The following is a 14,669-nucleotide window of genomic DNA, read 5'->3' as shown; positions in this document are numbered from 1 at the left end:
TTCTCAACAAAATACTGGCAAACTGAATTCAACAGCACATTAGAAGGATCGTACACCATGGTCAACTACGATCTCTGGAAGGCAAGGATGGTTCAAAATATACAAATCAATAAAATGAATAGAATGAAAGGCAAAAACCATATGATCATTTCAACAGATGCAGAAAAATTATTTGACACATATTCAACATCCTTTCACAATAAAAACTTTCAATAAAGTGGATACAGAGAAACATACCTCAATATAATAAAGGCTATGTGTGACAAGCCCAAAGCTAACATCATACTCCATGGTGAAGGGTTAAAAGCCTTCTAAGATTAAGAACAAGAAAAGGGTGCCCACTGTCACTACTACTATTCAACAAAGTACCATACATCTGGGCCAGAGAAACTAAGCAAGAAAAACAAATAAGATATAACTACACACTTGTTAGAATGGCTTTTTTTTTCTTTTAATTTATTTTATTGGAGGCAAATTACCTTACATTAATATATTGGTTGGTTTTGCCATACATTGACATGAATCCGCCCCGGGTGTACATGTGCTCTCCCTCCCGAACCCCCCTCCCACCTCCCTCCTCCCCATATCCTCCCTCCATGTCATCCCCGTGCACCAGCCCCAGGCATCCTGCATCATGCGTCGAACCTGGACTGGTCACTTATGATAATATACATGCTGTTGCAATGAAAAGAATTAAATACTTAGGAATATATCTACCTAAGGAAATAGAATGGCTTTTATCAAAAGACAAAAGCTAAGCGTTGGCAAGAATATGGAAAAAAAAGACAGCACAAGCACACTGTTTGTGATGATGCAAATTGGTACTGCACTATGGAAAACATGTATGAAGGTTCCTCAAAAAAATTAAAACTAGAACTACCACTTGGGGACTTCCCTGATGGTACAGTGGTTAAGAATCTGCCTGCCTCAATATAATATAGGAAGGGGACACGGGTTTGATCCCTGGTCCGAGAAGACTCCGCATGCTGCAGAGCAACCACTGAGCCTGTCCTCTAGAGCCTGTGCTCCGCAACAAGAGAAGCAGAGAAACCACCACAGTGAGAAGCCCGTGTACCACAATGAAGAGTAGCCCCTGCTCGCTGCAACTAGAGAAAGGACAAGCATAGCAATGAAGACCCAGCACAACCAAAAATATCAATAAATAAAGTTTTTTAAAAAAGAATTACCACATGATTCACTAATCCCACTTCTCGGTATATATTCAAAGGAAATGAAGTCACTATCTTCAGGAGATAACTGCACCCCTTATGTTCACTGCAGCATTGTTCACAAAAGCTAAGACAAACCTGTTGACAGATTAATCAACAAAGAAAGTGTGGTATACAGATAAACAAAAAATTATTATTCAGTCATAAAAAGGAAGTTTTGCAATGTGCAACAACATTGACAGACATTAAGGGCACTACACTAAGTGAAATAAATCAGAGAAAGAAAGACAAATACGGTTTGATCTCACTTATATGTGGAATATAAAATAGCCAGCTTTATAGAAACAGAGTAGAATGGGGCTTTCCAGGGGGCTAGGAAAGGGAAAAATGAAGAGATGTTGGTTAATATGTACATACTTTTAGTTTATATGAGAAAACTATATAAACCCTAGGAATAAACCCTAGGAATCTAATGTACAGCATGATGACTATAGTTATCAATATTATATATCTGAAAGTTGCTATGAGAGTAGAATTTAAATGTTTTCACTACATGGACAGAGGAGCCTTGGAGGGCTGCAGTCCATGGGGTCGCAAAGAGTCAGGCACGACTGAGTGACTAACACTTACAACTACAAAATTGTAATTACATGAGTGGGTGATAAGTGAAATAACTTTACTGTGGTAACCATTTAATTGACATATAAATTGTATAAGTTTGAGATGTATGATGTGATGATTTGATACACAGATATATTAAGGTCCATTTTAATATATCTGTGTATCAAATCATCACATCATACATCTCAAACTTACAGAATTTGTCAATTATCACAATAAATCTGGGGCGGGGGGAAACCTGGCAGTTCCTTACACACAGAGTAGAAGTTTAATAAGTATCTGTTGAATTTTTTTTAATTTAAAAAATGAGATATCAAACCACAAAAAGATATGGAGGAACCTTAAACGCATACTGCCAAGGAGTCAGTCTGAAAAGAATACATGTTATATAAAATTTTGGAAAAGGCAACCCCTCACTCATAAAACTAGGATCGTGGCAGCTGGTCCCATCACTTCATGGCAAATAGATGGGGAAACAATAGAAACAGTGAAAGACTTTATTTTCTTGGGCCCCAAAATCACTGTGGACGGTGACTGCAGTATGAAATTAAAAGATGCTTGTTCTTTGGAAGAAAAGCTATGACAAACCTAGACAGCATATTAAAAAGCAGAGACATTACTTTGCTGACAAAAGTCCATCTAGTCAAAGCTATGGTTTTTCCAGTAGTCATGTATGGATGTGAGAGTTGGACCATAAAGAAGGCTGAGCGCTGAAGAATGCTTTCAAACTGTTGTGTTGGACAAGATTCGAGAGTCCCTCAGACTGCAAGGAGATCAAACCAGTCAATCCTAAAGGATATCAACCCTGAATATTCATTGGAAGGACTGATGCTGAAGCTGAAGCTCCAATACTTTGGCCACCTGATGCAAAGAGCCAATTCATGAGAAGAGACCCTGATGCTGGGAAAGATTGAAGGCAGGAGGAGAAGGGGGCAACAGATGAGAGAGAAGATTGGATGAAACTCAGTGGACATGAGTTTGAGCAAGCTCCAGGAGATGGTGAAGGACAGGGAAGCCTGGTGTGCTGCAGCCCATGGGGTCACAGAGGGTTGGACATGACTGAGCGACTGAACACATAACACAGGAAGGGTTGAAAGTTAAGAGGATTCAGGGAAAAGTTTAAAAGGAGTATTCAAAACAATGTCTAAATATAAGGGCAGGACAGAAGAATCTTAGAAAGGAAAAAAAAGCAATTATTAGTGAGTTTATGTCCTATGTTATAACACTTTTTTTTAAAAAAGCTTGTTTTGACAAGTATGTATCTGACTCTGCGATCCCATGGACTACAGCTGGCCAGGCTCCTCTGTCCATGGCATTTACCAAGCAAGAATACTGGAGTGGGTTGCCATCTCCCTCTCTACTTGACAAGTGTACTTTACTATTAATGCTAAATTTTGATGTTCTAATTAGGGATTATGTTTTTCCAAAACCAATTCAAAAATTCATGGTTAGGGTCTGGATCTCAAAGTAAAGTGCATTCTCTTAATTTAGGACATATGACTGAGACTCCAGTTTATCTATTAGTAGTATATCTAAACTATAGTAAAAGTAGCCAAAAAGGAAAATAAAAATAACCCTTATAAAACGCTAAGTATCAACATATAAAACAGACGGCAACTGTGCTACTTCTCTCCATGATTACCTTTTAAGTATTCACAAAAGTTACATTGACATGCTGCTGCTGCTCAGTTGCTTCAGTTGTGTCTGACTCTTAGTAACCCTATGGACTGTAGCCTGCCAGACTCCTCTGTTCATGGGATTCTCCAGACAAGAATACAGGAGTGGGTTGCCATTCCCTTCTCCAGGGGATCTTCCCAACCCAGGGACTGAACCTGCATCTCATGTTTTATATTTACCTTCAAAGATGTTTGTTTAAAAATCAATTTAATACTTGATTTGAAGAGCATAATAAAGAACTAGGAAGATAAGGTTAAATTTCTTAACTTTTATTTTTGTTCTAGCACTTTGAATGGGAGGATTTTACCCCAAGGCCATAACAATTCTATATATCCATATAGCTATATAGATATGTAGAAAATGCTGTATATAAATATATGCTTACACTTGTGACAGTTATAAATTTGGCACTCTTCAGACACTTAGTGTCTGAGCAAAATCCAATCACATGAAGAAGCAACATGGGTTGCTGACTTTATAAAGGGCATTCTTAGACTGGTTTGGTTTTTGGTATCTGCTATTGACTTTAGAAATAGCATATAGCTTCTAAAAGTGAAGAAAAGGCAGAGGAAAGATAAATATTTCTGTATGTATAACTTTAACTTTTCCACAATTAGATTTAAATTAAAATATCTCATTAAACTCAGCATAATAATGATGACTGGGGGCCACAGTTGACCTGTAAAATCAAAAACTACAACAAAAATACAAAGAAATACTTCCCTTCGATATTGCAAGCTTATCTTAAAATATGCTCCTTTGCATTGCTGTTGTTCAGTCAGTGGTGTCTGACTCTTAGAAAGCCCATGGTCTGCAGCACACCAGGCTTCCCTGTCTTCACCATCTCTCGGAGGTTGCTCAAACTCATGTCTATTGAGTTGGTGATGCCATCCAACATCTTGTCCTCTGTGGTCCCCTTCTCCTGCCTTCTATCTTTCCCAGCTTCAGACTTTTTTCTAATGAGTCAGCTCATCGCACCAGGTGGCCAAAGTATTGGAGCTTCAGCATCAGTCCTTCTAATAAATATATTCAGGATTGATTTCATTTAGGATTGACTGGTTTGACTGTACATTGTATGTAACTTTAAATTAGTACTAATTTTATTTTTAATAAAACTTCTGATTTCCTAATGTTGAAATTCCAATCCCAAAGAAGGGCAATGCCGAAGAATGTTCTCAAACTAGCACACAATTGCTCTCATTTTACATGACAGCAAGGTAATGCTCAAAATCCTTCAAGCTAGGCTTCAACAGTATGTGAACCAAGGACTCTCAGATGTACAAGCTGTATTTAGAAAAGGCAGAAGAACCAGAGATCAAATTGCCAATATCCGTTGGATCATAGAAAAAGGAAGGGAATTCCAGAAAAACATCTACTTCTGCTTCATTGACTATGCCTTTGACTTTGTCAATCACAACAAACTGTGGAAAATTCTTCAAGAGATGGGAATACCATACCACCTTACCTCTGCTTCCTGAGAAAACTGTATGCAGGTCAAGAAGCTACAGTTAGAACTAGACATGAAGCAATGGACTGGTTCCAAATTGGGAAAGGAGTACGTCAAGGCTGTATTGTCACCCTATTTATTTAACTTATATGCAGAGTACATCATGCAAAATGCCAGGCAGGATAAATCACAAGCCTGGAATCAAGATTGCCTGGAGAAATATCAACAACCTCTGATAATACTAATAGCAGAAGGCAAAGAGCAACTAAAGAGCCTCTTGCTGAGGGTAAAAGAGAAGAGTGAAAAAGCTGGCTTAAAACTCAACATTCAAAAGCAAGATCATGGCATCCGGTCCCATCACTTCATGGCAAATAAATGGGGAAACACTGAAAACAGTGACAGACTTCATTTTCTTGGGCTCTAAAATCACTGCAGATGGTGACTGCAGCCATGAAATTAAGACGCTTACTCCTGGAAGAAAAGCAACCTAGACAGCATATTAAAAAGCAGAGACAACATTTTGCCAACAAAGGTCCATCTAGTCAAAGCTATGGTTTTCCCAGTAGTCATGTACAGAGGTGAGAGTTGGACCATAAAGAAGGCTGAGCGTCAAAGAATTGATGCTTTTGTATTGTGGTGCTGGAGAAGACTCCTGAGACAGCAAGGAGATCAAACCAGTCAATCCTAAAGAAAATCAACCCTGATTATTCACTGAAGGATTGATACTGAAGCTCCAATACTTTGGTCACCTGATGCAAAGAGCTGACTCATTGAAAAAGACCCTGAAGCTGGGAATGATTGAAGGCAGGAGAAGGGGATGACAGAGGGTGAGATGGTTGGATGGCATTCAATGGACATAAGTTTAAGAAAACTCCAGGAGATAATGAAGGACAGGGAAGCCTAGTATGCTGCATTCCACGCGGTCACAAAGAGTCAGACATGACTTAGCAACTGAACAACAAGAAATGTTGAAATAAAGCTACTCCACACAGGTTAAGCATCTCTAATTTACATTATAGCTACAGAAAATATATTACTTTATTCTGACAAGGCAAAGAAAACATCAGTTCTGTGGGTTAGATTATCCTTTTTTAAGAAATTATTTATTTTTGGCTGTGATGTGTCTTCATTGCGGCATGGACTTTCCTCTAGTTGCAGTGCTTGGGCTTCTCATTACAGTGGTTTCTCCTATTGCAGAGCATGGGTTCTAGAGCTCCCAGGTCCTAAAGCACAGGCTCAAAAGTTGTGGAGCTCGGGCTTAGTTGCTCCATGGCATGTGGGATCTTCCCAGATCAGGGATTGAACCCTTGTCTCCTGCACTGGCAGGCAGATTCTTTACCACTGAGTAACCAGGGAAGCCCTAAAGTATTATTCTTAACTGCATTATCATGGAGGATAAGGAAGCTGTTAGATAGGGTTGGTTATAAAAACAAATGAAACAAGTATATTTATAAACACTTCAATAATCTGTAGATTTTGCCCTTTTAAACACTCCAATGCATAGCTCAATTTCTACCTCTTTTTGACATTCTATAGTTCCTATGATCCACTTATAATGTAGTTGCAAAGCATCAAGTAAAAGATCTTCAGCAGTACTTTCCCTCTTAAGTCACTTTGCTTAAAACTAACCTAAAAGGGCCCATTTTTCTTTCACTTATTATAGATCTGAAAAATTATCGTATCTGGTAATATTTCTTGAGAATGCTGCTGCTGCTGCTAAGTCACTTCAGTCGTGTCCGACTCTGTGTGACCCCATAGACGGAAGCCCACCAGGCTCCCCTGTCCCTGGGATTCTCTAGGCAAGAACACTGGAGTGCGTTGCCATTTCCTTCTCCAATGTGTGAAAGTGAAAAGTGAAAGTGAAGTCGCTCAGTCGTGTCTGACCCTTAGCGACCCCACGGACTGCAGCCTACCAGGCTCCTCCATCCATGGGATTTTCTAGGCAAGAGTACTGGAGTGGCTTGCCATTGCCTTCTCCGTTTCTTGAGAATACATGTTAATAAAAAATAAAAGATTAATGTGTTTTTTAAGCATTTGATTGGAATTTTCAAAACCTGTGTACGCACCTGGATTTTAACTTAATAAAACGTGGAGAATTTTAATTGACATATTTAAAAATTTAGACAGAACTGATACTTATGCATACTCCCAGTTGTTTCTGGAAGCATTTGTTCTTTGTTTCACAATTTGATATACTCATGGGAAAAATTTCCTAGTCCTTCCTGTATTCATATTTAGATTTGCTGATTTAGACTTGAGATTTAGAATAAAAAGTCTTGTTGTTTGTGTATAATTTTTTAAAATTTATTCATTTTAATTGGAGGCTAATTACTTTACATTATTGAATTGGTTTTGCCAAACATTGACATGAATCTGCCCCGGGTGTACATGTGTTCCCCATCTTGAACCCCCCTCCCACCTCCCTCCTCATCCAAAGAGACTAGAACAGTCTTTTGGACTCTGTGGGAGAGGGCGAGTATGGGATGATTTGGGAGAATGGCATTGAAACATGTATGTGAAACAAATCGCCAGTCCAGGTTCAATGCATGATACAGGATGTTCGGGGCTGGTGTACTGTGTATAATTTTTTAATATAATTTTTCCTTTGTTTCAGTATGCTAGGTATAGCTATAAAATAACTACAATGTCTGTCATTTAGAAATCAAATAGAACCAGCTCCTCTTTAAAAAGCTCCCTCTACTATTTTTAAAAATGTAGTATAAAAATAAAGCTAGCCATATACAGATTATAGTAAAACAAGTTAATAATCCTCCTCATTGAGAAGATAAAAATCTCAAGTGAAAATAGAATGTTATGTCAATTAAAAAAAATATTTCCAAGCAAGCCAGTTTACTAACTGGTATTTCGTACATCAGATCAGATCAGATCAGTCGCTCAGTCGTGTCTGACTCTCCGCGACCCCATGAATCACAGCACGCCAGGCCTCCCTGTCCATCACCAACTCCCGGAGTACACTCAAACTCATGTCCACAGAGTCGGTGATGCCATCCAGCCATCTCATTCTCAGTCGTCCCCTTCTCCTCCCGCCCCCAACCTTTCCCAGCATCAGAGTCTTTTCCAGTGAGTCAACTCATCGCATGAGGTGGCCAAAGTATTGCAGTTTCAGCTTTAGCATCAGTCCCTCCAATGAACATCCAGAAAACCTTTAAAAATGGGTAAGAGAAACTAGAAAACCTTAGAACTTTGACATACATCTGAAAAGACGGCAAATTCATTTTGAAACAAAATCCTTTCTTGACAATTGAGCATATCCAACTATTAGACGCATCTGAGAATTTTCAGGGGAAAAAAATTCCAGGTATTCAGGTTTTAGAGAAACAGATAAAGGAAAGGGAAAGATAAGCAGAGCATTACATCCAACACAGAGACTGAATCCGAAATGGACTTAGGACTGTAAAACAAAAGTAAGATAAGCAAGAATATGTGAGCAAGACTGATCAGTTTACTTATGTCCTCACATCAAACTGTGGTATTTTGTGGGTATATATATTTGACGAGAATGAAAGATTAGCAAGTTGCAGCACGAAAACTCTTAATGGCCAACATGAAGGTTCTGTGTCTGGAACAGAGATTGTTGTTCGGTCGCTAAGTCATGTCCACCTCTTAAACTGAAATATATACATAATTTTTAATTATATGCTTTCACTGCACTTTTCTATTATCAAGTAGAGAGTCAGTCTTATCAATTCTGCATTGTAATTGATTTAGCATAATATTTTCAGTCTCTACTCTAGGGGAAGAAATAAAAGCCTCTATAACCCAATCCAAGTAAAATAATATAGCCAGTGAAGCCAATGTTGATTTTTTCTTTGAATTTTTAATTAAAATAAAAGTAGTTATAATGTAATGTTTTATCAATCTATTAAAACATGAGATTGAAAAAGAAAAATTAATTTGAATTGAAACTACATTTCCATAAAAGACAAACATCAAAATCAGGCTTTTAATTATCCTTTGCCAAGAATATTTGCCTTGTCTAAAATTTTACAAGTAAATAGATATGTCACTATTTTACTTTGGTCCAGATTATATAAATAAGGCTGACCTGCTTGATATTAAATAAAAAGATTGTCAGACCATCTCCCTACAGCAATAAGAGTCCTTTTTCAATGCCTCATTGAATTCTCAAACATAGTTTGAGTTGTTGAAAGCCATGTTATGTGAAAGTATAAGGTATGTATATATGATTAAACAACAAATACAGTCAAGAAAAATAACAAGATAATTTTTTAAAAGTCTGAATTCCTAAAAAATGATAACGTCCCTAATTTTCACTTCTGCTTTATGATGTGACTTACAGAATACAATTTCTTTGGTATTCATCTTATAAAAACTAAACATAAGTATAAATAGGAAAGGTACTGAGTTCCTTTTAAAGAGTGGACCACACAAACATAAATCTTGTTTTCAAAATGATTTGATTGGTATATAATTACCTCTGTGCTAATATCGTGATATTGAGTTGAAGTTGCCCCACACTTGAGCCTGAGTTTTGCCACCAATTGCTCAAATTCTTTTACTTCACTGAAGCGAAAAGCTGTTTTTCCTTTGACGCTAATGATGACAGATTTGCTGGAATCATTTGTCTCATCTATAGCTAAGACCTGGGGGATGAAAACATAAGTGAATCACTTTTTTTCTCATTTTCGACAAGGTCAGGAAAATTGGCTTAGCTTATTATTATGTTTTTTGTGGCAACAAGTTTTGGTCTGTGGTAGGACTTAGTAAGGAACAGACTTTGGGTACTAGTAGTATCACTGATACAAGCAATCTCAGCACAAGTTATTTCACTTCTTAAGGAAAAGGTTAACTAACATGTAACCTTTAAAAATGACAAATGTAAAAATTCAACGCTGCAATACTGACAACTGATTTTTGACTTATAGATAAGCTATCAATTCTATTATTTCTGACCATGTATATATATCAAATGTGATAGTGTAAGTTTTGGTATTCATGTCATAAATGTCTGAGTGATTATACTCCATGTTGCATCACCCCATACCCTTATGTTGTATATAAACTTTTAGTTGTTTTCATTTTCAATAAGAGCTATAAGGTTCTTATCCTAGTACTCTTATCCTTAGGAATGGTATTCTTATCCTGGAGAATATTATGGAACTTAAAAAAGATTATTTAAAAATTACTAAAAAGATGTTGCACATTGTTTTTAATAATTTACAAAATTAAAGGGTATTTTACTCTGTGAATGATAACATTTTTGAACTAAAAACTGATATGCAACTAAACTTACTTTACCTCTCGTAATGGAATGATTACACTACACAGATTGCCATCCCGGCTAGCAAAGCAGATATAGTTTTCCGAGATGCACATTTTTCCATGAGTGTTGAAGTGGCTGAATGGTACCCATAAGAAACATTCATGTACTTCTTTCAAAGTCTCTTCTTTGGGCAGCCTAAAAAAAGCATTAAATTGCTCACTGTGGGCTCGGTTTTCCAGACCTCTATAGGAAAGAAAAAAAGAAGGGGCTCAAATGATGCCTTCTAAAGTGTACACATGTCTACACTGATTAAGTGCACTGTAAAACAGAATGATTAAACACTACACGCTATGCTCTTCAACAAATTATGGAATGGAAGAAACACACTGATTCCTAACCAATTTGTTTGTTCTCTTTTCCAGTTTTGTATTATTAGTAGATTCCAATGCACAACGGTTACAGATGATGTAGGTCTTCAAGCCATCTGTTAAAGGGTGATTTGCTAGGAGACTACTCTATTATTATATTCATATGTGAATATGGCTAAAACCAATCTTGGAAGACAATTTTTATACCTGGTTATCAGGAAAATCAAGAGAGTTACCCAGTTCAAACAAAATGATGAAAATTTACAGCATCAAAATTTAGATGGGAAGACTAGTACATAAAAATAACTTTAAAATCAAATGAAGCAAAAATCTAAATGAATGTTTAAAAAATTCGAAGTAGAGACACAATAAAACAACATTGCTTGCACAGTTTTCGGCACAGGATGGGTGTCAATAAATACAGATGACTTGTTAACTGACACATAAATATAGAAATAAAAAACAATTGCTTAAAATAGCACAATTCTTCTAGAGGCAGTAAACACTTGTGCTAAGCAGCAAAGCCATCTGGGGTAGTGAGTAAATTATGCAAGTTCTAACTCTAAGCCAAAATAGTTATAACTAAATTTATCCTTCCAGCATATACTGTTTGAATATGTGGCAGTTCACCATGTCTTTTAAAAATAATTCTGATAAATATGAACAGAAAATCACAATTTTCACCTCACTTAAATTGTAATTTGGTGGGGTTTTCCACTATTATTGAAAAACATAAGATCTTTTCATATGAATGAAAAGATGTCTGTGATATATTATTTTAAGAGGGGAAGTAGACTGTAGCATATTATGTGATGTTTAATCCCATTCACACTTTTGGCAAATATTTTTTAATTCATGCATTAAAGGCCTAGAAGGATATACACTGAATTTAGCTACTATAATACATATTTGTAAAAACAATAAACCAAAGCAATAGAAATTTCATTTTATTTTTAAAATGTCATTTGGAGACAAAGTCTAAATAATCTATTTTTTTTAATGTACTAGGGAAAAGGATTTAGATATATATGATTTTCAATGCATGTGCTCAGTCACTTCAGTCGTGTCCAATTCTTTGTCACCCAATTGGACTACCAGCCCACCATGCTCTCTGTCCATGGGATTTTCCCAGCAAGAATACTGGAGTGGGTTGCTATTTCCTCCTCCAGGGGATCTTCCAGACTCAGGGATCAAACCCACATGTCTCCTGCATTGAAGGTAGATTCTTTACTGCTGAGTTGCAGGGGAAGCCCTAATTTTCAGTAGATTCTTTTAAAAATGCACACAGACAAAAATGAATCTACTATACCTCATTTAAATACAGACTTGGTAATGAATAACTAATTGATAAGTGGCCTTTTAGGATATTTTAAGGGAAATAAAATAGCTAAAATGTTTATGCTTAGGGTGGCCAATCAAAACAACCTATATAAACAAATGCTTCACTATAACATAACATAAATTATATTCTTAATCCTTATAGAGTTCTACTGATAAATCATGCACACTGGGACCTAATTTTGATGGTAAGGTGTAAAACAAATTCACCTTGCTGATCTATTTCCAGAAAAGTAAGAAGGCTCACAAAAGGAACCCTTATGTATATAGATTTTAGGAATGGTTTAAGAATAGGCAAGAAGAACAACTGTACCCAGGTTAGGGCTATGTAACAATCACACAGCATCCAGGTTACTAGTTCTGGTCTATCCACAGGACTGCAGCTTAGCTTTCTCTTATTTACACTTTCCCATACAGTCTATACCCTCATCCTTCTTGCCAGAAGTGGTTCTCACTAGCTATTTCTGGATCCTCTCACCTTTGGCACACTCATTTCAGTCAACTGTTTTGCGTGTTGAGCAGGATGAAAGGGCTCTGGTTGGTTTCAGCAAACCAAATATAGTGGCAAACAGCTATAAGGCAGATACTTCTGATACAGGCACTAATAATGGTTGCTATTTATCTAATGCTTTATATTTTACAAAGTGTTTTCACATGTTATATTGCTCATTCCTCACAAGTGCTCTCTGAGGTACAAATGACAGATGAGAAAACTGAGGTCCTGAGAGGTTACAACTTTTCCCAGGGTTGCTCTAATCTTATTCTAAAGCTCATGTTCCATTGATTCTACTAACTTACCCTTATACTAAAAAGTGAAACTCTCAGGTGGAGAGGGAAAAATTGGGAGTTTGGGATTACTAGATGCGAGGTATTACATATAGGATGGATAAACAAGATCTTACTGTATAGTACAGGGAACTATATTCAATATCCTCTGATAAACCATAAAGGAAAAGAATATGAAAAAGAATATATGTATAGCCAACTGAGTCACTTGGCTATATAGCAGAAATTAACACAACATTGTAAATCAACTATATGTCAATAAAATTTTGTAAACAAAGAAAAAATAAAACTACCTATAAAATGTGTTTAAAAATAAATAGTACATTTAACAATTCCAGCCTTAAATCTATTTAGGCTACTCCTCAGACTAACCATGCACACAAAAACTTCTATGTTTCTAAAAGCACTCTAGAGCAAATCCTACTGAGATGTTAAGAAACAATTTTCAAATCTAACTTCTGTTACTTCTTAACATTGAATTTCTCAGAAAGAATACTATTTGTGAAATGCATATGAATAAACTTTAAAAACTCACACATCAATGATTACTCCAAAGAAAAACTATCATATAACATAGAACAGTTAACTTTTTAAAAATTAATTTATTTAATTGGAGGCTAATTACTTTACAATATTGTGGTGGTTTTTGCCATATATTGACAAGACTCAACTTCGGGTGTACATGTGTCCCCCATCCCAAACTCCCCTACCACCTCCTTCTCCATCCCATCCCTCTGCATTGTCCCAGTGCACTGGCTCTGAGTGCCCTGTTTCATGCATCAAACTTGGACTGGTCATCTATTTCACATATGGTAATATACATGTTTCAATGCTATTCTCTCAAATCATCCCACCCTCTCCCACAAAGTCCAAAAGTCTGTTCTTTATATCTGTGTCTCTTTTGCTGTCTCACGTATATGGTCATTGTTACCATCTTTCTAAATTCAATATATATGCATTAATATACTGTATTGGTGTTTTTGTTTCTGAATTACTTCACTCTGTGAAGTAAGGCTCCAGTTTCATCCACCTCATTAGAACTAATTCAAATGTGTTCTTTTTAATAGCTGAGTAATATTTCATTGTGTATATGTATTAGAACATTTTTATCCATTCGTCTTTTAATGTTATTCAATGCCACCATTCTTTGGTTAAATAATACTTTAAAAAATAAATATTAATTAAGCTTTGAATACCTTTTAGTGATTTGTAGAGGATCATCAAGGACTGGGTCATTATCAAATGTTTCCTTATCAAAAATTCTTTTTATAGCATAGCTTGCCAGTTGTTCCATAAGAAGGTATGTTTGGTTAATATGCAAAAACATCGAAAAGTAGTGATTCTCCCCTTGGGAACACACATGAATACTCTCTGTCAGTATGACATTTGAAGTCTTTTCAAGTTTTGAGATTGCATCCCAGGAGATAATGAGTTTTACTGCAAATTAGAGTTATAAGCAGATATGATTAAATTTCTCAGTGTTGATTAATGTTTATCAATCAGTTCTTTCAAAACAAACAACACTCACTTAAAAAATTCTATGAACAACTAAAATGCTTTTGAGCTCAAGATTAGTTTAAATTTTGAAGCATAACAATGAACATACAACAATTGATTTTAGGAACAGATAAATTCACCAGGGAAGTCCCTAATTTTAAATAATTTTTAATCTTTTTTATGATTTGATATTTCAGCCTGATATTAAGTTATGGTATTTCAATTTATACAATTATATAACTATTGGTGTAAAAGCTATACATGTGCTATGAACAGTACTGCTTGATTCTTCTTTGTAGCTGTAGGACATTAGGTACTATGATTACTACATATATTGTATGTTTAAAACAATTATTTAAATATAGATTGAAGAAAGTGCATAGTTTAGAACAAGGGGAAAAAAGGATATATCAGATCACCATCATCATTTAATATTCATTTGCTTCCCACAACAGGCAAGGCATTCTATATACAATTCAAATGGTTCTTATGTTAAACAACCAATCTTAAAAGTATTTTTC

At 36.0% G+C, this 14,669-nt stretch overlaps 1 protein-coding gene across 6 annotated transcripts in view; it reads right to left on the bottom strand.

The window, feature by feature from the left end:
* Positions 1–14,669, bottom strand: part of TBC1D8B (TBC1 domain family member 8B) — a 137,210-nt gene that overhangs the window by 97,123 nt on the left and 25,418 nt on the right. For 4 of the 6 annotated variants that reach the window (XM_088834336.1, XM_055438122.2, XM_055438124.2 and 1 more), the window contains 4 exons: positions 13,848–14,088; positions 10,195–10,402; positions 9,372–9,539; positions 1,188–1,307 (listed from right to left, as the gene is read on the bottom strand). In XM_088834336.1, the coding sequence (XP_088690462.1) occupies positions 1,188–1,307; positions 9,372–9,539; positions 10,195–10,402; positions 13,848–14,088 (737 nt within the window). The remainder of the gene's footprint in view (positions 1–1,187; positions 1,308–9,371; positions 9,540–10,194; positions 10,403–13,847; positions 14,089–14,669) is intronic. The other 2 variants (XM_055438123.2, XM_055438125.2) reach the window with 2 other exon arrangements.

Source organism: Moschus berezovskii, chromosome X, assembly GCF_049115385.1.
Source record: "Moschus berezovskii isolate FMDL1 chromosome X, NW_MosBer_1.0, whole genome shotgun sequence".
Classification (NCBI taxonomy): Eukaryota; Metazoa; Chordata; class Mammalia; order Artiodactyla; family Moschidae; genus Moschus; species Moschus berezovskii.
This window is presented reverse-complemented; position numbering and strand designations above follow the sequence as displayed.